The sequence below is a fragment of the Pseudorasbora parva genome, chromosome 21 (assembly GCF_024679245.1).
Source record: "Pseudorasbora parva isolate DD20220531a chromosome 21, ASM2467924v1, whole genome shotgun sequence".
Taxonomy (NCBI): Eukaryota; Metazoa; Chordata; class Actinopteri; order Cypriniformes; family Gobionidae; genus Pseudorasbora; species Pseudorasbora parva.
In genome coordinates, this window is record NC_090192.1 from 21,808,197 (window position 1) to 21,832,251 (window position 24,055).

At 37.8% G+C, this 24,055-nt stretch overlaps 1 protein-coding gene across 3 annotated transcripts in view; it reads left to right on the top strand.

Moving 5' to 3' along the window:
• Positions 1-24,055, top strand: part of ca10a (carbonic anhydrase Xa) — a 240,428-nt gene that overhangs the window by 32,975 nt on the left and 183,398 nt on the right. For 2 of the 3 annotated variants that reach the window (XM_067429906.1, XM_067429905.1), the window contains one exon: positions 7,591-7,665. In XM_067429906.1, the coding sequence (XP_067286007.1) occupies positions 7,591-7,665 (75 nt within the window). Of the gene's footprint in view, positions 1-7,590; positions 7,666-17,952; positions 18,106-24,055 lie in introns of those variants that run through there. The other variant, XM_067429908.1, reaches the window with a different exon arrangement.

Consider the following 24,055-nt stretch of genomic DNA (forward strand, 5'->3'; position numbering starts at 1 on the left):
CATTATTTTACAGCACATGTTTTGAAACAATTAGCATAATTTCGTATGATATGATGATGTGATGTGGAGTAGCCTACCATTCATTCACATTAATAATTGCATGACAATTTGTAAGATTCTTTTTATTATATTATCATTTTTATTATTAATGACGCTTATTGTTATTTAGAATAATAATGTCGTTATTATTTATTTTATTAATATTTAAAAGAAGAAGAATGTAATTTTTATTATTTTGTCAGAATTATTCAGTCCCAGTCCTTGCGCAGCTGCCGTACAGGCTCGCAACTGGAGGAATACATGCCTCAAATGCTTTGGTAGCCTATAGTCACACAAATTAAACATTGAAGTCTATGCTGCACAAAAATAAACACTGAAGTTTATAATTACTATATTGTTGTTGTTGTTGTTTTTTTACAGTGGGTCATAATATAGCATCACTTTGTCAGTGCATTTAGTGGCGTTAGGAATAGTTTTTCTGCACATTATCGCACTAACTCAAAACATGCGTACACCACCTCCTGAGCTGGCGTAGGATTTGAGCGTGCCTTACGGCAACGTCCATATTAATAAATCTCAAAGTCACCGTGGGTTTGGGTGTAGGCAAGGTGTACGCTGGAAATTTGGTGTACGCACTTTTGATAAATGAGGGCCATTGTGTGTAAAGGTTTGTAGTTTTGCCAAAATGACCTTTATGCATTAAAAATATTATAAAGCCAATATTATAAGGCTATAAAACCCATACTGAATATTTGTTCACATGACTTTTGAAAACTGGATTACGTAGGCTAGAATTTTTCCTTGAAGATGATGTAAAAATCACTCTTGGCCATTCATTCACATAAAACAATATATTGATTTAAAATTTGTATGTTTTGTGTCAGGAAGGCGTGAATCATCATGAATATTGATGTTTTTCACATCTGCAGACAAAGACCCTCCCCTATTCCTAATGGCCCTATAACAGCTGAATGGGACTGTGAGGAAACTTAAACAAAGAATGTGAAAGATTAAAAAGATGGCTTTTTGATTTGATTGCATTTTTTTACAACAAAACATAATCAAACATACACAACAAAGAACAAAATGTGGGACAAAAAGAAGGGACAATAATGGTTCTTTATAACGGACACTCAAAGTCTGCAGTTAAGCGTGTATAAAAGGCTTTCAGATATAAACACATTTGATTTGCTTAACCTATAAATGCACAATTTAATCCTAAAAAGATTTTTAACATCATAGAAATTGTCAGTTGTTGCACGCAATCCATCTAAAGCTTTTGCAGCATTATACACTACCGTTCAAATGTGTGGGATCAGTAAGAATCTGTTTTAAAGGGGTAGTTGCATGCGATTTTCACTTTTTTAGTTAGTGTGTAATGTTGCTGCTTGAGCATAAACAGTATCTGAAAAGTTACAGCTCTGAAAGTTCAATGCAAACAGAGATATGGTCTTATGTTGTACTGTTAAATTATGGGAGTTTATTGCCTACAAAAATGGTAGGACTACAACAAGCTTCTTCTATGACATCATAAACCCTTGCTAGTCACCACAGATGTGACTTCTGCCCGTAGTGGTAAGGGGCGCAGCGTTTCCGGCAACCTGTGCTTGCCACTTCAGCTAATACAAATACATGAAACTACATTTGACCATCTAACCAATCTAAGAACATTGCGTTTTTCGGAGCGAAGGGCTTCATAGAAGCAGGAAGCAAACGAGACGTTCAAAGGATAATGGAGACAGCGGTGTGGAATAAAGGTCAGAAATAAGAAAATACAGAGTAAAAAAAAAACTAAAAAAACCATTAAGACATGTTATACTGCGCCCCATAAACACAACCAAGCCTAGGAAAAAAGAGAAAAAAACACTGAACCACCCCTTTAAACTAATTGTTTTATAATAATAAATCATTCAGATATTTAATATTAATAGTTTTGTTCAGCAACAATGCAGTAAACGTGTCAAGAGAGGTAGTAAAGACATTTTAATGTTACAAAAGCTTTCTGTTTCAGATTAAAGCTGTTCACCAAAGAATCCTGAAAAAAACAGCTTTCAACATGGATCTCCCATTACAGTTTCACAGTTAAATATCATGATTTGTTTGCACTACAATCTACAAATGCATACACACACAGATGTTCCTGCCATGTTTAGAGGTGTTCTATTCAAACACACAAGTTGTTTTACACATGAGGAAAAACACGCCTGCACGTCCTTCGGTTAATTTCAACATGTATGTAGAGATAACCATTTCATGATGATTTGCGCAAAAAATGTATAAGCTATTCAAAAATGTACTTAGAAAACTTGCCTGTCATTTCTGAGCTTCACATCATCGTGTTAAGATGGCAGTACCAAGAAATAAAATAAAAATGTGTGGTCACATGACCAAACTATCCAACAATGTTAGACCTGCCCAGAACTCATGTAGACATCCTAAATTTGCATTATAAATGAACGTTTGTTTCATAATAGAAGTTGCTTTTAAATACCACACTAAAATATGTTAAGGAAATTTGTGGTCATAATTGTGACCGGTGGGATTAAATGGGTTAATAACAAACATACATACTCAATCACCTTTAATACTGTAGACATCCATTATATGCCCCAACCCATCATTTAGTCAAGCAAAATTCAAATAAGGGAAACAGTGTCAGGAAAATGCAAACAGTGCGCCCAAATGTTAGTAAAATCCTATTGCCTTTTCATGTGTGTCAGGGGCACAATTGTATGTGCTCACACAGGTCTAGTTCTATCTGCAGCTGTGTATAGTTTCTACATATTGAAGAGTCCCTCATGTCAGGTATAGATGCTAATAATAAAGCTTCACTCATATCTGTCTATAAATAGTTCTAAAAGACCATTTGGATGAATAATGATGCTCTTCATCCCATTTCTTTTTACATTGGATGAGCAGTGTGTGTGTGTCAGAGTTATAAACATACTGTGTATGAGGTATCTTATAGCAGGGGTTTTTAAACTTCATGAAGCCAAGGACCCCCAATTATGAGGAACCTTCATGGGAGACCCCCTTCCTAAAATACATCTATATATTTGTATGTATAATTTTTTAAAAACTGTTAGATATTAAATAGTAAGTGTGGAATTATGAATATAACATATTGTTTTCAAATTTAAATTGGCTATACTTAATGTTGTATGTATTAAACAGAAGATAAACATTTTCAATGAAGATTTACTTGTTTAAGCAACTTTCATAATGCAGGTCTATGCAGCTTACACACCGTGTTAAGAACCCCAGTTAGCAAGATAAGGGGGACTATAGTGAGAAAAGCTCACTAGAAAGATACGAAGCAAACATGTATACAAATCTTGAAAGTAAGTATACGGCAAACAAGGAGATGAACAATTAGGAATGAAACCATTAGATTGTTCGGTAGACTCAATTTTTGCGTTGTCTTTTAATTCTCTGAAATTTTCTGGGGCCCCCTTAGAACCTTCTGGAGGACCCCAGTTTGAAAACCCCTGTCTTATAGCACTAATAGCAGATCCTCATCTTGTGAGATCACAGGGATGCATGACAAATATAGCTTGGATGCACCAGAAAGCACTGTGAGATTTAGGTGAGAGAACTGTTTAAATGGTGTTAGTCAACTACTGTATTTGGTGTGAAAACGAGTGCTCGACTACTTAATTACTCATACACATCCCTAATCTCTAATAGTGGCAAATGTAGACTATTTTTCCTCTGTGCCTTTTATGTTTAGCTGTTGTGAAGTGCCTCTTTGAAAATCCTTTACCAAGCAGGGGGGGTCTCCCCATTGGGAACAGGGATCAGAAAATTAGTGTTAATTACTTTTTGATCTATTGACACTAACTCTGCAGACATTCAATAGGTTTGTTACCTCTGTGCTTCAACCGCCCTCATCTATTCATTTGATTACCCGACTCTGAATAATGCATGAGCAAGTCAGCTGCTGGGAAAAGCGGCATCATTTGTAAAATGCTGAAAAGGCAATGCCAGCTGCATTCAATCATTTGAATGATATTATTAAACCAATCACATGAATCCCATTATTAAAGAATAAAATATAAAACCCTGTTGGATTCGAGCTGATACTGTCCCTTAGAGCCAGTTCAGACTTAATCTGGCCTTTATGTATTGTCTTCCACTGAGAACGGGACCATTGTTTTAGTAATTGTTTGTCCTTCCTTTTGATTAGTTGTGACGGTAACACTGCCAATTAATGAAGTTTTTTGGACGGATCATGTTAAAAGGAACCTGCTTTACATTTCTGTTCTGTATGACCTCTGACTGAGTTTTTGCTTTCTTGATTTGAGGCATTTCTTTCTGCTGAAGCCAGTAAATATGTTATTGGGGCACCGCCAAGCTGTGTGGGAAATGGAATAGAACTTAGCTGCTTTGCTCAAACTGCTGTCATAATGAAATATGTGATGTCTCATTTTCATGCAGCCCTGCACATTCAACTGGGACACACATAAGATCTGAGTGCAACGAATTACATTCAATCACAACAGTTCTTAAGTCCCTGTAAGCTTACAGCGGTATACACACTTACATAAAAGCCATCAAAACTCTCATTTTAATCACAATAGGCATAAAAACTACTTTCTTTGGATGTTCTATGGAAAGCTTTTGTCGCATCAAGTCTGGAGTGCTTCAGTCTTGTGCTTTCAGAAATGATCAATTGGCGTTATGTTTTTCCTATCCAGTCTCTGTCCCGCTAATAACGACAGCTTTGAGCTGCAGGGATGGGAGCATTGTTTTCCTCACTGAGAGGGAAAGAAATGCTTTGATGCAGTATCTGATGCTTGTCCTGGAGCTTCCACTAAATCTCTCCTGTATTATTACGCCAGTGTCCCTCAGGAGAACATGGCTGATGAATTGCTATTGCCTTGCACTCCATACTAACTTCTGCTTGAAGAAAGATCCTGACAAGATACCTGAGAGAGAGCGAGATTTGTGACGTTCATCAATGGCAAGATATAAAGCTTTGTAGTTTTGACACATTTAAACAGTTACTACTATATTAGGCATATACCGTAGTTTCATTTGCTATTTGCAGGGTGTTAGACTTGGAATCAAATGACCATACTTGAGCACTATGGCCAAATTGTCACTGACCATACATGTTGTGTATCTCAAAGTTTGCTACTTTTAGTTGTTGATTCACATTGTTTCTAGATTGTTGTGCTGTGATAGATGCATTTAAATGAACTAGAAAACCCACATTTAAAACTGCATAATTTAATTGATCATCATTAGCTTATGAAAGTTTGAAATCAGCTGAAATCACAGTATCATTCTGATTGGATTATACGAGCTAACTGATTGTTATAAAAGGGGAGAAGAAGTGCTTCCAATCGGTGTTAGCAATGGTTGCCTCCAAAACAGCAAGCAGCTATCATTGCTTTGCATCAAAATGGCCTCACATGCAAAGAATATTGTACCTGGAAAGAAAAAAAAACATTTACTCAATCATCAAAATCTTTGAGAGAGGTTTAACTGTAGTAAAGAAGGCTTTAGGACGTCTCCAGGAGGTGCCTGGAACATATCCTGAGTCGGCCGCAGTGGATTCCCCTATTCACCCCCAGTGCAGAGTTTGCTCAATCAGCAGGTGTGTGAGTGCACAGTTCTGCACACACAGTGAGGCCAAGACTTTTGGACAATAGCCTGATGTCGAGAAGGGCAGCAAAAGAAGCCACTTTTCTCCAAGAAAACATTGAGTACAGAGTAAAATTATGCATGAAATACAAGGGTTGAAAGAAGACTTGTGCATAGTTATTTTTTCTGATGAAGCCACCTTCCAACTATGAGACATCTGGAAAATTGATTATCTGGAGAAGAAAAGGTGAAAGCTACCTTGAGTCATGTGTTGTGCCAACAGTAGCCGCGTTTCCATGACAGATTTGCACAGTTTTTACTAAATGTTGATTAAAAAACGAATGCAAAATGATGTTTTCAGTAACCGATGTTGTGTGACTACAACTTTTTTTTTTCTCTCATAAGTGCTTCATGTTCACATACTATACAGTATAATGATAGCGGTATACACATACATATCTATTGGTACAATATGCATCACATGACTAAACATGCATCATCGTTTTCAAACCCCTTCGTCTTCACAGTCCATGCTACGATGCAAAGACGGCGTTTTCAAATTTATCCGCTTTGGAGAGTGTTTTCAAAAAGCTACTTAAAACGTCATCTCAGTGTGGACGGAAGGTGGGAGTTTTTCAAATGAAAACATGTTACTGTGGACATGGCCTAATGAGATCATTGAAATTTTGGATCAGTGGCCATAAAATGTTTATCATTGTCTTCCTGCATAACATTCTACAAAAATTGAAGCAGCAAACTTTGTGAAATACAACATTTGTCACTGCCAATATTTTTGGACATGGTTATCAGTGTAATAGAAAACAAATCATATCCTATAATGCATCCACACAAATATGAAAATCTGCATGTTAAATTTTGTGATTTGTTCCACATTCAACTTGTTTAAAAAAAATGTATTGCACTCATAAATGATGATTTAAAAAATTTGATGAATTATTCCAAGGAAAAGCTGTTGGATCTTTTATTTTTTTAATTCTACATAAGGATTCTTGCTTTACAGTATGTTAATCACATGACCTGCAAAATACTACTTACTTTATTTTGGTCTATTATTGGAAATGTAAGTGCAGAATAAAAAACTGTGAGATAAAAACATATCCGTGAAAAGGGTTCACAGTACAGTGATATCGATATGCAAACCTTTTTACTTGCATGATGCTGCATCCTCTCCTGTAGGTGTCACTGTAAATCCGATACCACCATTATCAGCTATTTTGGGAGACATCAGACCTAGAACTAGACCTAAACCATTCAAAATTGCTATTCAGAAGTATTAATATACTGTCTGTAGCTAGTGATCTTCATTCATAGGGCTCTTTAATCAAGCAGTTTTCTCACTGCAGTCAACTTCAGTTTTGGAGTTTCAACGATGTATGTTCAGATAAAGTAGTACTCAGTGAAATCATTATCTTCATTGTGGTATTTGATTATTTTCCAGTAGAGCTCCTAAGAGGAGGAAGCATTTTCACCTCTCCAACCACCACCTCTTTTTGTGAAATTGAACCACTCTCCTGCATTAGTTCTTGTCCTTGATGGAAGGATTAACCCTCCTCCAGTTCCATTAAAAGGCAGCCTTGGCACCTCTGGCCCAACAGTCATGTTTTCCAGTGGCAGCAAGGACAAAAAAGTTTAGGTGTAAAAATGCAATATCCTAAAATCATGCCTTGTAATTTCAGGTCATGACCTCCTTTAGCAGCAGGATCTTTACTTGGTCATTTCAATTATAAACTACAGCCCTGGTTCAGCAGGATCTCTTGTCAGGTCCACCCAGAATGCATCTCTATTCTAATGTTTGAAGAACAAAAGTGGAGGTTTTTAATTCCAATTTTGTTTGTTTGGTTCCTCTCTTGCAGGGCTGTTTGCCAGAAATCATTTGCGAATGGAAAATGACAGAGAAAACAATGAACGGTCAAATTCAATAAAAATGTTTTTCTATAATTAATTCTAAATCACTCCAATTTTCCTCTTCTTTCCTCACAGCTCAGCCAAATCCACCCAAAATCCACGAGGGATGGTGGGCTTACAAAGAAGTTGTTCAGGGGAGCTTTGTTCCAGGTAATCATTTTACAAAAGCTTTTTATCAGTGTTCACAAATGGTGTTCCCTACACACACATGAATTGTACATTTTAGGTCTAATTATGGAGCAATTATTCCGTATTGTGATGTAAAATCACATTTTGTTAATCATTGTCTAAATATATCAGTATAACAACTTTTTGTTTTTAATTTCCATACGTTTGTTACCAGTGTTTGAATCAGTGAAGTGTATAAAAATGTATATATATATTATGTATGTATATATATATTATGTATGTATGTTTATTTACATATATGTACATACATACATGTACATTTGCATTCAAAATGCAATCCCTGCGTTAACCAACTCACTGGAATCATTCTGACTTTGATACTTTTATTCATGTATCTATTTGTTGGACATTATTGATTCCCTTTCGCTTACCTGGCAGTAAAGCTGCGTGCATTGTGACATCAAAAATCAGTTTTTCACTTATCATTGAGAGCGTGATACAGGATTAGAGCTCCTGAAAGAATGTGGAAGAGTTCACTGCAGAAATTAAAATGCCAGACATGTTTAAATGCATATAAGATTTAAGTTTCACACACACACACACACACACACACACACACACACACACACACACACACACACACACACACACACACACACACAGGTCCTTCTCATTATGGATTATTTTCCATAATGTAATGATACAAATGTAAGTTTCATATATTTTAGATTCATTGCACACCAACCAAAATATTTCAGGTCTTTTATTGTTTTAATACTGATGATTTTGGCATACAGCTCATGAAAACCCAAAATTCCTATCTCAAAAAATTAGCATATTTCATCTGACCAATAAAAGAAAAGTGTTTTTAATACAAAAAAAGTCAACCTTCAAATAATTATGTTCAGTTATGCAATCAATACTTGGTCAGGAACCCTTTTGCAGAAATGACTGCTTCAATGCGGCGTGGCATGGAGGCGATCAGCCTGTGGCACTGCTGAGGTGTTATGGAGGCCCAGGATGCTTCGATAGCGGCCTTAAGCTCATCCAGAGTGTTGGGTCTTGCGTCTCTCAACTTTCTCTTCACAATATCCCACAGATTCTCTATGGGGTTCAGGTCAGGAGAGTTGGCAGCTCAATTGAGCACAGTAATACCATGGTCAGTAAACCATTTACCAGTGGTTTTGGCACTGTGAGCAGGTGCCATGTGGTGCTGAAAAATGAAATCTTCATTTCCATAAAGCTTTTCAGCAGATGGAAGCATGAAGTGCTCCAAAATCTCCTGATAGCTAGCTGCATTGACCCTGCACTTGATAAAACAAAGTGGACCAACACCAGCAGCTGACATGGCACCCCAGACCATCAATGACTGTGGGTACTTGACACTGGACTTCAGGCATTTTGGCATTTCCTTCTCCTCTTCTTCTTTTGGCATTTCAGAGTCTTCTTCCAGACTCTGGCACCTTGATTTCCGAATGACATGCAAAATTAGCTTTCATCCGAAATAAGTAATTTGGACCACTGAGCAACAGTCCAGTGCTGCTTCTCTGTAGCCCAAAGTGGCTTGACCTGGGGAATGCGGCACCTGTAGCCCATTTCCTGCACCCGCCTGTGCATGGTGGCTCTGGATGTTTCTACTCCAGACTCAGTCCACTGCTTCCGCAGGTCTCCCAAGGTCTGGAATCGGTCTTTCTCCACAATCTACTCGTTGTGTAGCGTTTTTTGCCACACTTTTTCCTTCCCACAGACTTCCCACTGAGGTGCTTTGATAAACACACTGGGAACAGCCTATTCGTTCAGAAATTTCTTTTTGTGTCTTACCCTCTCGCTTGAGGGTGTCAATGATGGCCTTCTGGACAGCAGTCAGGTCGGCAGGTCTTCCCCATTATTGCAGTTTTGAGTAATGAACCAGCCTGAGATTTTTTTAAAAGCCTCAGGAATCTTTTGCAGGTATTTAGAGTTAATTAGTTGATTCAGATGATTAGGTTAATAGCTCGTTTAGAGAACCTTTTCATGATATGCTAATTTTTTGAGATAGGAATTTTGGGTTTTCATGAGCTGTATGCCAAAATCATCAGTATTAAAACAATAAAACACCTGAAATATTTCAGTTGGTGTGCAATGAATATACATTTTTTAAGAAGGACGTGTATGTGTTTTTTTTTTTTTTCCTCTCTCTCTATAATCTATAAACCTCTTTATGGAATAAAGAGGGTCTATTGAGGTCAGAAAATGGGCATAAACCTACATAACTTGTGCAAGCCAGACGGCCAAGCTCATAGTTTATGATACCTTATTTATGTTTGTAGTTTTATGTGCTCTTTGATCCTTTTTTTTTTTTTTAGAGGATTACACTGTTAAACACTGTAAGGGAGGGCAAAAAGAAGGATTTTAAATGGGTAAAGCTGGAGAAGAAAGGTTTTAAACCTTTGTCTCTGAATCAGAGTCACATCCTGTGGAATATCACGCTGGGCTTAGTTGCACACCATCTTGAGCTCCTGATAGGGGTGTTGGATTGGCAATCTGGTTCCTGTTTATTCACCAGAGGTGTGGGAAGGACTTCGTGTTGGGGAAGGGGCAGCTGTATTTTGATGATTGTTAAATGCTCTGTGCCCAGCAAACTAAAGGGCCTGTTATCTGTGAGTCCCACTGTTGGTGTACTGTATGTTGCATCAGTGCGATCTGCGTGGACTGTGGAATGGATGGTGCCCCTCACCATTGCTGGCTGATAAGGTAGAACCTGTTGAACTCTCGGCTGTCTTAACACGTTAAGGCTGTAACGTTAAAGCCTTAACGTGGCTTTAAATATTACACACTAGCCTGATTTGTGTGGTAAAAGAGTGATAAATGATTTGCACCCTGTCATAGATCCATCACCAAATTAGAGTAGAAGTGTGGCATTTGCTAGAGTACAAGTGTATCTGTGACATGATAAAAAAAATAAAAAAAAATCTAGCAGAAAATTGTAAGCCTACATGGGAGACAACTTCATGATATAATTAAGGATGCACAATAAATCAGTACCATATTGGTTATCAGTTTTTATTTGATTTAATTTAATTTGTCAGTATCAGTCGATATTGGATATTGTGCTTGTTCTTTACTGCCATTTTTTTTTGTTGAATACCTTTACCATAATCTAATACATTAAAAACACAAATTTAACAGTTAAAGGTGGGGTAAGGGTTATTTAAGAAATGCTTTATAAAATCGTCACGGCCGAGTACCAAAACAAACTTATAGCCAATCGGCAGTAAGCGACATGTCTACTAATGATGGTGAGAAGAGAGCACTCAGTGCATGTCATTATTCTAAAGACACAACACATAGGATGGACATTAGCTGAGCAACGACAGAAAAAGAGTCGGTAGATAAAAAACATGGAAAATATCTGTAGAAGAAAAGAAGGCTTACGATCAGGTAAGAATATCAGCTTTCCAACGCTGGAGAGAACTCAAGTAGCGGGAAGGCCTGCAATCGTATGCCGAGGTTGCTTTATTTCTTCTCGATAGGCGAGTAACATTGCTTTTTTGTTTCACAGAACTAATCTATGCTGGCTTTTGCTTGAATATGCTTGTGTGTCGCGTTCGCTTGTTTGTCCATTTGTAATCGTATCATCATTCTCTTCAGCGATGATTAAGACCCATTCTTTTCCACATCCTATAAAACACTGTCTGTTTCAAGCGTCAGCTCGCAGTGTGTCCTTAAACGTAAGACAATAAACTCCTAATATATGTTTGTTTATTATTCTTTGCTTCCTCTTTAGTGATCGATATAACCCTCTAATCTTGTTCTAATTTTAATATATTTGATAGTTGGACTGTCTCGTGCTATCGAGTTGTTTATGAGAACTGTTTTTGTTTTTGGAATGCATGGGATGACTTTTTCATTGGACATTCGACCTGGATTACCATAGTAACACGCAAAAACAAAATCATTCGCAACAACAAACTTTTAAACGGTAGGGTTATTTTTTCCCTACATTTATAATGTTGAGATGCCTAAATTCCATTTAAATTATTTATATATATATATATATATATATATATATATATATATATATATATATATATATATATATATATATATGATATTTTAAATATATTACTGTATTATAATATTTATTAGCTGTTTGTTAAAGGGGGGGTGAAATGCTGTTTCATGCATACTGAGCTTTTAACACTGTTAAAGACTTGGATTCCCATCCTAAACATAGACAAAGTTTCAAAAACTAATGTTGGACGTTTGATGGAGTATTTCTGTGTCAAAAATACTCCTTCCGGTTTCTCACAAGTTTCGGCGAGTTTTTTTCGAGTATGGGTCTATTTGACGTTAATAAGAGCGGAAGGTCCTTGTATGGGCCGTACGGGCTCTTCTCCCGGTAGGGTGCGCGCGCGTGACTAGAGCACGCTGTAAACAGTCTCTCAGCTGCAGATCCAGTCGTCCGTGAACGGCGCCGCGCTCCACTTTATTCCTATGGGTGACGTCGAGCGACTTCAACTCTTCAGCACAGCATTCCGGGAAGGCAGCGCTGCATTTGAACCGATTTGAACGCAGAAATGACGGGAAGCTTGACAACATCGTTTCAGTTGCGTCTCAAAATGGATTTACACGCCACTGCTGTCACAGGACTTTACCAAATCATACCAAAGAAGTGTGTTTCTGACGGAGCGGTCCCAGCCATAAAGCTTCGACGGTGAGTTAACTTAAACTGCTTCAAATGTCTCTGCTATTGGCTACCGTCGCATGAGTAAACATCAGTAAACGACACGATCGCGTGCTTCGTCATTCAAATGCGCTAACGGTTACTCCATTGTTGTTCTCTGTATAACGTTACAGTATTCTGACGTGCAAAACCGTTTTGCTTGCTACTTCTAAGGTCTAGTCGCATACAATAGTCCATAAACCAAATCATGTCCTCATACTCTGCGAGTAAACACACAGAAATGTGGAGAGGCCATTAAATACAGTAACTTACATACCACAGAGACGGACGTCCTGATGTTGCCGTTTCTCCTGTTCAATTTATTTCTCCCTCAGATTTGATTGTGGATCATTATCTGTATTAGCTGAGATAGATGGGTTTCTCCACGCTTGAGGACGTCACCGCTCGTCATTCTTTAGCTCCGCCCACACGATACGCCTCCAGGCGCTCGGTTTTTTCCGGAAAGACTCGGTACAGCCTATATTTCTTTTATAAATATGATAAAACTAAAGACTTTTCGGAGATATGAAGGATGCAATACTACTCTATAGGTACTCAAGATTGACATGAGATTGACTGAAACTGAGTGTTTCACCCCCCCTTTAATATAATATTTAGACAAAATAGTGTAAATGGTATAAGCTTTAATATCATCCTTTTTATCAGTGCCATAACACAAATAATCACTATAAATTATCACATCAATTTTATTGTCGATGCATCCTCTACATTTCAAAACAAATTGATGATGATGATGATGCTTTTTAAATTAATAATGCTTTTTCATTTAAAATGTATTATTTTTATCTTAAAATCCTTGAAACAAATCCATTTAGCTGGGAAGCAGCATTGTATAACATTGTTTGTTTTATTGTTCAAGTGTTTGTCTCTTAAGTGAAACAGTAAACAGGTGTCAAATGCACCGAACATAGAATGCATTTATAATTACAATGTGTCACTTAAAGAAGCTTTCAACAGTTTATTGCTTACATTTGTCCTTTGACAGTAAGCATGCTACAGGGCGGTTGCTTTGACTCTGTTTGTACTGTCATATCTCACATACATTTATCTATATTGTATGTGTAATGTTGGAGTCACCAAAAGCTTTCATTTAAGCTCTGGTTAAGCTACATAAAATCAATAAAGGATGCTAATGGGCAGGTAGATCCTGCATTTCAAGCACTTACAAGCGGTTTACAGATTGACAGCAACTGGTCGAAAAGTAATTAAGGACAGAGAAAAATGGCCATTGCAGCTCTAGTTGAGCTGTGTCTGAAACCGAGAATGTGTTCCTACTAGAAATATGTTGGACTGACTGTACTGAAAACTGATTTAATTTCTCTTCATGTGCTTTTGAAATTGTTTTATGATGCAATAAGTCCCATGCATATCATCATAAATTATTGTATGCTTCTCAAAGTGCTTTTGAGCCCTCTCTTGCATCACACATCATGCACATTGCTTGTCAAATCTGCAATTGTCAACTTTCAAGGCAGCCAAAACAAATTCTGTTCTTTGCCAGAAAGCAGAGGGTGCAGATGGAGGAAGTTGTGCTAAGCATCTTTCTCTCTATGTGTATTACTGAAGAATATCTGCACATTTTCATATAAATCTGTCTGAGTCACACATTTTTTAGCTGATACAGTGTTTCATTCGTGAATGTTGACACCACTGAAAAAAATTGTGATACAACAGTCTGATACACTGCAAAAAATTATATGTTCAATAAGTTATGATAACATATGTTTTTACATCGTTTTAACTCCTCAAAATAAGTTAAGAAATGATAAACTTTTTTTATTAGTTAAACAAGATGTAACTAATTTTTTAAAGTCAATTTAACATAATTTAAGTTGAAATAACTTAAACATCCAAGTCGAGTGTATGAGACCTTTTGATGGGCAAACCTGTGTGCATCACATTTAACTTATGGATTGATTAATTCATAAGTTAAAATGTAAAAAAATAATAACTAAATAAATGTTTCCAAAATTTCATTTTCTTTTCATTACAGATTATTTGTAGGAGCAGTGTTGGTATACTAATGAGTGTTATCATATGATGTGTCAATTAGGCAGTCCACAAGACATAAATTCCCTTCAGCACATACATCATTGGGTACTAAATGGCCCAGTCTCCATTTACTTTAGGCAGGAATTGCCATCGAGATATGAAAATTTGGCACCCAACATTGCCTTCTTTTGTCTAGCATAGGTATTCTAAAGTATTGTAGGTATAGGTATTATATGCACTATATTGCCAAAAGTTTTGGGACATCTGCCTTTACATGCACATGAAATTTAATGACATCCCATTCTTAATCCATACTGTTTATTATAGAGTTGGGCTTTCCCTTTGCTGCTATAACAGCTTCAACTCTTCTGGGAAGCCTTTCCACAAGGTTTAGGAGTGTGGTCAAAAATTCCCATTAACATTCTTCTTTAAGAGCATTTGTGAGGTCAGTCACTGAAGTTGAACGAGAAGGCCTTGCTCACAGCATCCCCTATAATTCATCTCAAAGGTGTTCTGTCGTGTTGAGGTCAGGGGGCGCATTACAGATTTTTTTTCAAACGCCAAATAATCACAATGCTCAAGTTTACAAGCCAGCGTCATTATAGTAGTCTATTGGTTACCCCTTTACAGAATCTATATGATACTTCAATTCAAAGTTTGAGTGGTAGGTAATCACCATAAAAAGCATGACAGCATCGGTCAGGCACGCCTCCTTCAGCTCACGCCAACGAGCAAACGCTGGTCCAATGTTGATCCTCGTCCTGCCTTTAATCCCATCACTTTTTCGTTTCCTCTTATTGCTTTCCTCCAACAAAACCTTTTCTTTCTTATTTGTCTGTGCTGCTTCGGACATGACTATATTATCCGACGAACAAAGTTGGGCTCGCACGTCCGAATTTAAGGAAGTGTGGGTGTTGGTGGAAGTGACGTATATGCTGTAAAGCAGTCGAATTTTGTAGTTCTTTTTGTTCTCGAGTTACTACCCGAAACCCGAAGTTTAAAAGTACGATTAAAAACGATACAAACCCCATCAAGCTATGGCAGACGTGTCATTCAACCTATTGTAAGTCGATGTATCATCACAAGAGTCTTGAAAATATATTATGAAGGTTTAAAAGTTACCTAGTGCTCCTTTAATGTTTTCTGCTGCATCCTTTACGTCTATGGCTGATCTCAATTTCTTCAACTACGGGCCATGGATCAAACAGAAAATGTGCGCTGCGTTAATCGCGCGTTAATAACATTTGCGTTAACACTTTATCATGTTAATTTTGACAGCCCTATACGTCATATGTGAAATTGAAAGCAGTATACCAGATTAACTAATATACCACCTAGCACTACTTTATGGTGTCTGCTACATGATGAAATCACATCACCAGCTAGATACCCTTTACTTTATCTTGGTCTGTAATTGGGATCATTTGTTGCAAAAATGAATCCTGAATTTAAAAAAAATATATGTGAATGAGGTATGTCTGCAGCAAACCTTTTTATTTGCTTGACACTTCCACACCAATAGGTGTCATTGTAAATCCAATACCACCATTATATTTGTTTCGTAAGTCCCCAAAACCATTTCCAATTGTTATTCAGAAGTATCAATACAGCACAAAACTGTTTTAGTGTGACCTTCATATAACAAAAAGATTGAAATCTGTTGGTGCCAATGTTTATTCAACATCTCATCTTGGTCTCCACAGCCTCAAATTATCTAAAATATCCTTTCATCCGGCCATCAAACACGACACAGTATAGTAATTAAAGAAAACACACAAGCAGCGCAGTTCTTGCCTTTTGTGTGTGAGCGAGCCATAGTGGAAACGCATTATGCTGCCGCCTTAATCTCTGGGTGCAAGAGGCCCGACAACAAAAATCCCCACCACAGCTGAATGGTAATTCATCTCATTGACAGTCATCCCCGCTTTTTCCTGAAGGCATGCAGGAATGCTAAGTTTAGGCGGCAAAACATATCCAGAGCAGCTAATTTTCTCCACGGTGGTGAAATACATCACACAGCAGTTCCTCTCAGAAATGGTGACAGCTGTAGGTATTAAGAGACTGGCTGATGGATGGGGTGTAGGGAGGAAGACTCTCATAACCTGCTCTTTATTTACTGCCGCTTGACTGACAGGGACGAGTAGGAGCAAGATAGGGTCTGGGACAGTTCGGAATGTGCACCAGACTGCCCTGGACATCTCGGGAAAGAAACCATAGTCGCGCCTTCCTGTCACTCAAGCCTGAATGGTCTGTTATCATCCATCAGTCAGAACACCACCAGCAAGCCGAAAGACTCCTGGGGTGGCTAGAATCATGAAAGCTTTAAATGACATTTTAGGTTGTTTGAAATGGCTGAGATGTATTGTAGATCATCCTAAATTCACCAAACAAACGCAGTTCATTTGCATACGAGAGCTGGTGCTGAATGAGCCCTCGTTAGTGAAGATAAATGTGCTATTCGTTTCAGTTTCTCGGATGTCATCACCACCATCTTTTTAACCTAACTTTCATGTCTGGTTCACAGGTGGTAGATTTGACTCTGATAATTTGAAGCATTTACTATTCAGCGTGTACGTCAGCACTATCCGCTCCAGATCAAACCAATTTCACTCCAGGGGGTGAAGAAAGATGTAAGTGATTTTTTTTGCCGCCACCCTCATTTAAGAGAAATACAGAGAGGCTGAAGTCTCAGGGTTGTGCTGCGGACTCCTGCAGATTACTTTTAAAATGCTGCCGTTCCATATTTTTACATGTGCAGTTCAAACAAGGCTCTTTAGAGATGCCCTAAAAGCAATAGAAGTGCTAATGTTATGGCTTCTATAAAGATTTTATGCATGTCCTGTATAATTTATTTAAGGCAGGTCTCTAAACGACAATGAACCCAGATGTATGAATGCATAATCTTGCCTATATATGCTCGTCCATTTATTTCATGTTTTAAAAAAATATGTACGAAAACAAAAGCTATTAAAAGTCTTACCATTAAAATATGACGGGTAATAATAGATGACATAATTTTGTACGTCCCTGTCTTTCAAAACGATGAGAGTCTAACGCGACCACTGGTTTGGAACGACATGAGTTTTTGGTTGAACTATCCCTTTAATCCCCATCCGAATCATGATCACTGGGAACTGTCCCAAAAGTCTTTATTTGACCACATTTATGTTGCAACTCTCTCGCCCACCCGTAGATGAATTGTTGTGAGAATGCTTATTAAAGAAGGGGTGATGAATTGAGGAATCAACTTTCCCTTGAGCCTTTGATATATAAAAGGTCATGGTAATAAAAAAATATCCTGTAAGTTTTAGAGCTGAAAACTTCCTTGTTAGTCAAAGAAAAGCTTTTATAGATACCAGGCTCAGCAAACGGCCTTGTGCTTCATACTGACGTCAGTGCGCGTCACACAGAAACACCGCCTCTACAGAATAATGAGCACGTGTAGTTCAGTAGCCCTGCCCACAGACTCATGGAGGGCTCATGCTAGCTGGTCAAAAACAATTTCATGCCGAGGAAGATTAAGATATTGCGTTATTCCTGGTTGTGGAAGAACACAGTCACTGCATAAGCTTCCTTCAGATCATAATATTAGGAATGAGTGGTTGAACTTCATTTTTAATGAAGTTCCAGCTCACGTGGGGAAGACCGTTTGTGTGTTCATTTCATTTCACTGCGGAATCGTTTGTAAACAATTCTCCGGTCGATGTCGGATTTGGATACGACAGGAATGGTGAAACACTTATGTGAGTAAAACGTGTTTTTATATGTAATAGTACTGCATTGTTTTTGATCGTTTTGCTTGTGTACATCTAACAGAACATACCTCAGCACGCTGGACTCAGACACATATGGGCCAGGGCTCACAAAGCCCGACAGGCCGATGAATCTCATTATAGTCCGTTCTTGATCTGCTCTTCTCTTCTCTCTCTCTCTCTCTCTCTCTCTCTCTCTCTCTCTCTCTCTCTCTCTCTCTCTCTCTCTCTCTCTCTCTCTCTCTCTCTCTCTCTCTCTCTCTCTCTCTCTCTCTCTCTCTCTCTCTCTCTCTCTCTCTCTCTCTCTGACATCTGAAGGGCAGCGTACGCGCCGAACGTGTATGTGTGTGAGCTCGGTTCGCGCTTATATCGACCGATCTTGCGGGCTATGTGTAATATAAAAATAATAGTCCAATCAATCGCGTGTCGATGAGAAATAAAGCATTCTGTTTGTTTGATAAAGACGTTTATGAGCCCTGTGATCGAGAAAATCCTTCTGGTTGTCGGTTCTCCTTCATTCTCTCCTCTCTCCTCTCCCTGAACTGACAGGGGATCCTTAGCTCATTAAATATGCAAATCTTATCCAATCCTAGCCGTGGGCGTTTACTTCCAAGTCTCCAGTGCATCACGCCCACCAAAACCCAGCGTTTTGGAGAGAGCCTGAAAACCAGTGTAGAAAATAGCCTATTACTTATTATTAGTCATGATGTTTTTGAATGTAAAAACCACAATAACATTATTAGTTGACCTCAGACAACAGTATACATTTTTTTTAAAAAGCCAGTTCATGACACCATTAAGCCATGCTTATTGCAGAGGAGTCATGCAAATGTTCTTTTACAGATGTCACCTGAAACAGTACTGTCCAAATATGAAATGGTTCTAAAGAGTAATAAAACATGGGTACTAAAGGCTTGTGATGACATTGTAAAAATAATAAATGCACAATTTTGTATACAATACAATATAAAAATAATAGGCACATTTTTGTATAAATAAAAATAGCACATAGTTGTCCATTTTAAAGGTGCTTTACCATGCATAAAATACGTCTACCGCCTGACGTACATCACTGAATTGGGTGTCATGTGAAATCACACCTGTCTCTGTGACGGCCCAAGGTCCTGTAAAGGGGGGTGTCAGGGGACCCTCACCTTTTTTTCATATGAAAAAACATTCTCTGTCTGCCAGTCATTGTTTTGCACCTAATGTTTTTTTGCAGGGTGCAGCTCATTTGGTTACCTCTACAAAATATAGATTTTTAAAAGCGTAAGACGAGTTAGCCTAATGGTAGTTTTTGTTTAGCTCGCAAAATGGACCCGTTTTCAAATCCCGACGTACTGTGTATACGTTTCCTTTTAAAAACTAAGCGCAATTGTAGCTGAACTTGACAGCTACTGATTACCATGCATTTACTTTGAATGGAAAAGTCGAGTTTTGAGTGACATGAGGGCGGGTAGACATTTTTTCCCCCCTTCTAGTCCAACGTTAAATCACTCGTGGAAGGTTCAACTCAGCTGAGTTGACCAAAGGTAGATGTGCAATGTCAGAATTCTACCACAATTTGAGACACACACTTTTACCAACAATAATTGTACAACATAGTGTTCAAAAATTTGAGGTCGGTAATACGTTTTTGATATTGAGAATTATTAAAATAGCTTAATGACATTTAATTAAAATAGAGCGTTTGTTCATTCCTGTGATGCCAAAGCTGAATTTTCAGCATCTATAAACCTAGAACAGTGCCATCACTGGTATGAGGTTGTGAGGGATACTTCAATGGCATCTACTGTAAAAAGCTGTATAAAGCTTTTAGATCACATCTCCTCCAGAAACGCAGTAAATAAGAGTTCAATCCTCTGCATGTCTATCCCTCACAGCCTTGCTTTCATTCCCATTAAAAATCAAAGATGGTGCTGATGTAAATAAATTATTTTAATCCAGTCTTTAGTGTCACATATGTCAGAAATTATTCTATAATGCTGAGTTGGTGCACAAGAAGCATTTTGTATTATTCTTTTTCGGTAGTGCTGCATAATATTTTTGTGGAAACTGTTACAATACTCCCTGTTTTGTTTAGGGATAGGAGGCGATGTGGAAATTAAAAAATAAATGAATCTAATAAAAAACAACTTAGGGTCACTTCAATCCCCTGATCTAGAAAAGCAGCAGAACAACAAAATGAAACAAATAACACTTTTGTTTGTCTTGTTTCGTTTTCTCTCTTTTTTTAAAACGTTAAATCAAACACAAGGTAACATAAAGGAAGCAAATCAAATCCTCAGGTGAGGGTCAGGTCAGCATAACAAACAAGAAGTTCTAACTGACAAGCGTACCATTAAACAACCTACACAACAGAAAATACATGACCAACAGTGTCGTACCTCGCTTCCCGTCTAACATAAACACAGGCACATTTCAGGTTCAAAGAAAATGGCACCCTCTCCCTACGGCTTCCGAATTCATAATTAAAGTATTTATACAAAGAGTAGAACAAAATAACAATATTCCACACAAGGGAAGAGAACGCACATTCCCCGTCCTCTCTCACAGAGGTTACACAAATCATTAACAAATGATGAAAAGGAAAGACCCTCACCCCAGTCATACACGAAAAGAGAATTCACTAATATGTATACCTGTACACACTCTGAGATTAGAAATCACACTTCTGGATTGGCACATAGCATAATGTGTTCGCAGGATATAAAACGGAGGGGTTTTTTTCTCTTTTTTTTTTTTTTAGCTATGTAAAAGTCTTTAATCAATTCAAATGCATCCTTGCTGAATAAAATTATTAGTTTCTTAGTCTTACTGACCCCAAACATTTGACCTGTGGTGCTACAGCTGCATGAAAAAAATGAGAACTAAGAATTAATTTGAATATGAAGAACTTCTGGAGGAAACTACTTTTAACAGTAGATGGGTGAAATCACGCACACAATTGATGTCTTACTGTTGCAAAACCAAACCTTGCACCACCACATGGCCTCACAGGGATCACATGGAAATGCACAGATATGTAAATGGATAATTCTAGATAAACAAAAATGCTTTGTTTTATAGTGCAATAATATGGCATCAGAAGACTTGTCCATGCAAAAAAGTCCTCTCTTTCCATACCTGGATTGCTATGATAATCATATGCTGTAGATCTCCACAAACATCATGTCTTATCTACATGACCCGAAAACACATGTACGCACACACACACATGCACACACAGAGAAAAACATTACTTAGACTTAGCAGCATCAGTACTACTGTACCTTTACATTCATATGATCCAATACAATTCACTCACTCTCAGGCCATCCAAGAGTGTTTTTTTTTCTTCTTCAGAAGATTATATACAAAGATTATATACGTTTTTATTTATTACAAGATTAATATATACTATACTTGTTGGCATGTAGATGCGGCCAGAATATGCTATTTAGCATATTGTGTTTATATTCTAGTATCATCTGCTTTTCTGTACAGGCCTACAGTATCATCATCAATAAGGTGTACTGTACAACCCAACTTCAAGTATTAATACAGGTTTACACATTTAGCGTTTCAAAATGTCCCGCCGTTTAAGAGTTTGGAATACTGCCGCCATGTATTAACAAAGACGTTACACTTGAACAGACTTTGATATGAATAAGTTTACTAAAGTTTGTTTTTCATCTTTTGAGAGGTCAACTGATATTTCTTGGTTAAGAAATTGAAAGTTACATGCTGCAGTTCTCAGTGTTCTGCCCTCCAGCTCTCGATGCCAGTTCTGTGACTGAACACCGTTTAGGAATGCTAACATTAACTTCGGTAGTGTCAACTAATCCTTACGCTGTGTTGAAAACGCATTTGGTGTTCCTGATCAAAAATGACCGACCTTTTTAAATATGCCATCACCAAATATCATAATCAATCTTTTTGCCTAATTATGTCTTCTTCTTTTTTAACGGATTGATCGTAACCCTCATTGATCTGAGCTTATTCACCTGGGTGAAAATCAGTATTTGTTTATAATCTTTTAAAATGTAAACTAGTTTACACTGTTTACCACATTAATGTGCTTTAATGTTTAACCAGGAAGTTTGTTTTGAAATGCTTTTATTTTGTACAAAATGAAACGAGCCCTATTCGCACAGGATTAGTTTTACCTCGTGACCCAGGAGATTCGGCCACATCAGTAATTTTGTAAAGTAAAAATTCCCCCTGCAAACGACCTACCATATTTCGCCGAACACAGAGTACCTAACATCTGTGATTTTTAGATATTTAATAGTGGGACTTTCAAAAATCTGTAAAACAACGGGTACTTCAACAACAATAAGGGCAAATTCTGGGATTAAAAAATACAGACCATTAACTGTAAAATTATATATTTTTGAAGTGTAAAATTGTTCAATCAGTTAATGCTATGTGCATACATCTCTAAGGCAGCTTTTAAACACCTTTGCCAGTGCCCTTGTTTAATGTTAGGTTGCAACCTCTGGTAAATATATCAGAATGCTTATATTGAGTAGAGCACTATAGAAGGCTTATTAATGTCGATAAAGCTTGCTCTCTAAGCTGCTCTGTTGGGATCTGAAAGTGAACGTTCCTCTCCAGTTGGGCATCCCCTAGACATGAATGCTAAAAAGCTCTGAGTCCTATTATGAGGAATGACCCCTACTGCTCAGGAAATCTTCCTGGAACATCTTAGAAAGACAAGATGATAGCTTTGTATGAATAAAGTTATTGGCTTTGTCTCGCCATGGTGATAATGGCAATTGAATTCAGTTGTTCTTGTACTGCTCGATGGCGGTCATGCCTAGCCGGGTAATACATGGGGATGACACACAGGGAAGGTGTGTATAAATAGAAAGTCTTGGAAATATGAATTGAAAGTGGGTTTAGTGTGGAGATGAGAAATTCACAGAGAATGAGACGTTCTTGTTAGCTAGCTTCAGTACAACCTTTCTTTTTGTGTATGTGAGGTGGCCTTTGCTTGGCCTTTTCTTTCCTTTGCATGGCCAAGCAGGATAGAACAATTTCAATCCCATATAAAGAAAAATCAATCTTTCTAAGAGATGACAAATGGATGGAGACTTGTCACAGCGTTTTTAACAAGTTGTTTATTGATTTGAATGCAAGTCGATCTCTTTAGATAATAAGGGATTATAAAGGCCAAACAGATTCGTAGAGGGAAAGATCAGAACCTTTCATCTTAATTTGTCAAATTAGAAGGTTCTTCCAGAAAGTAGGCAATTTAAAGGTGTAGTTCACCCAAAATCATTAAGTCACCCTCATGTCATTGCAAACCTATGTGAACCTAGGGTACACACAAAAAGATAATCTGGCAGATGGTGTGAGGTGTGTTAAGAGTTGATTGAACCTGATTAGAAGAACGTCAGAGCCGCCCTGGCGTGCGTGGGGACACAAGCATGCGCACGCTCTGGAGATTTATTACGTGAAACGAAACAATACCCAATCATAAAGCAAGCTACTGACAGAAGACTCACCTGCAGCTCACAATGTAACCTGTAAAATTATTGGCACAATGTCTCCATGACTTCATCTAAGCATCCCCCCCCCCCCTGCAAATTTTCTGCGGCATTCCACAGACAAAATCATTCTATTCTAGTGTAATGTTAATGTAACTATATACTCTTTTTATTACCTTAAAATCTGGGAGCAGTTCTATCAAGTAGCATCCTGCATTGGACAGCCAACCCCGCCCACATCCAAGTGTGACAGAAGAAGCCATGCCCGTGTCCAATACGTCACCTCGCGACCTTCCCCGTTCCACTCCAGAAACCTGATTTTTAAGTGTAAGGGTGGGTTTCAGTATGTAGGTTTCAGATCAAAAGTTTTTTTTAGGCATACGGGTAGGTTTTAGGTGGGTTTCTATGGCCCATTTCCGCCACTAAATAAAAAAAAGTGAGTAGTTGTGACTTTTTATCTCTGAATT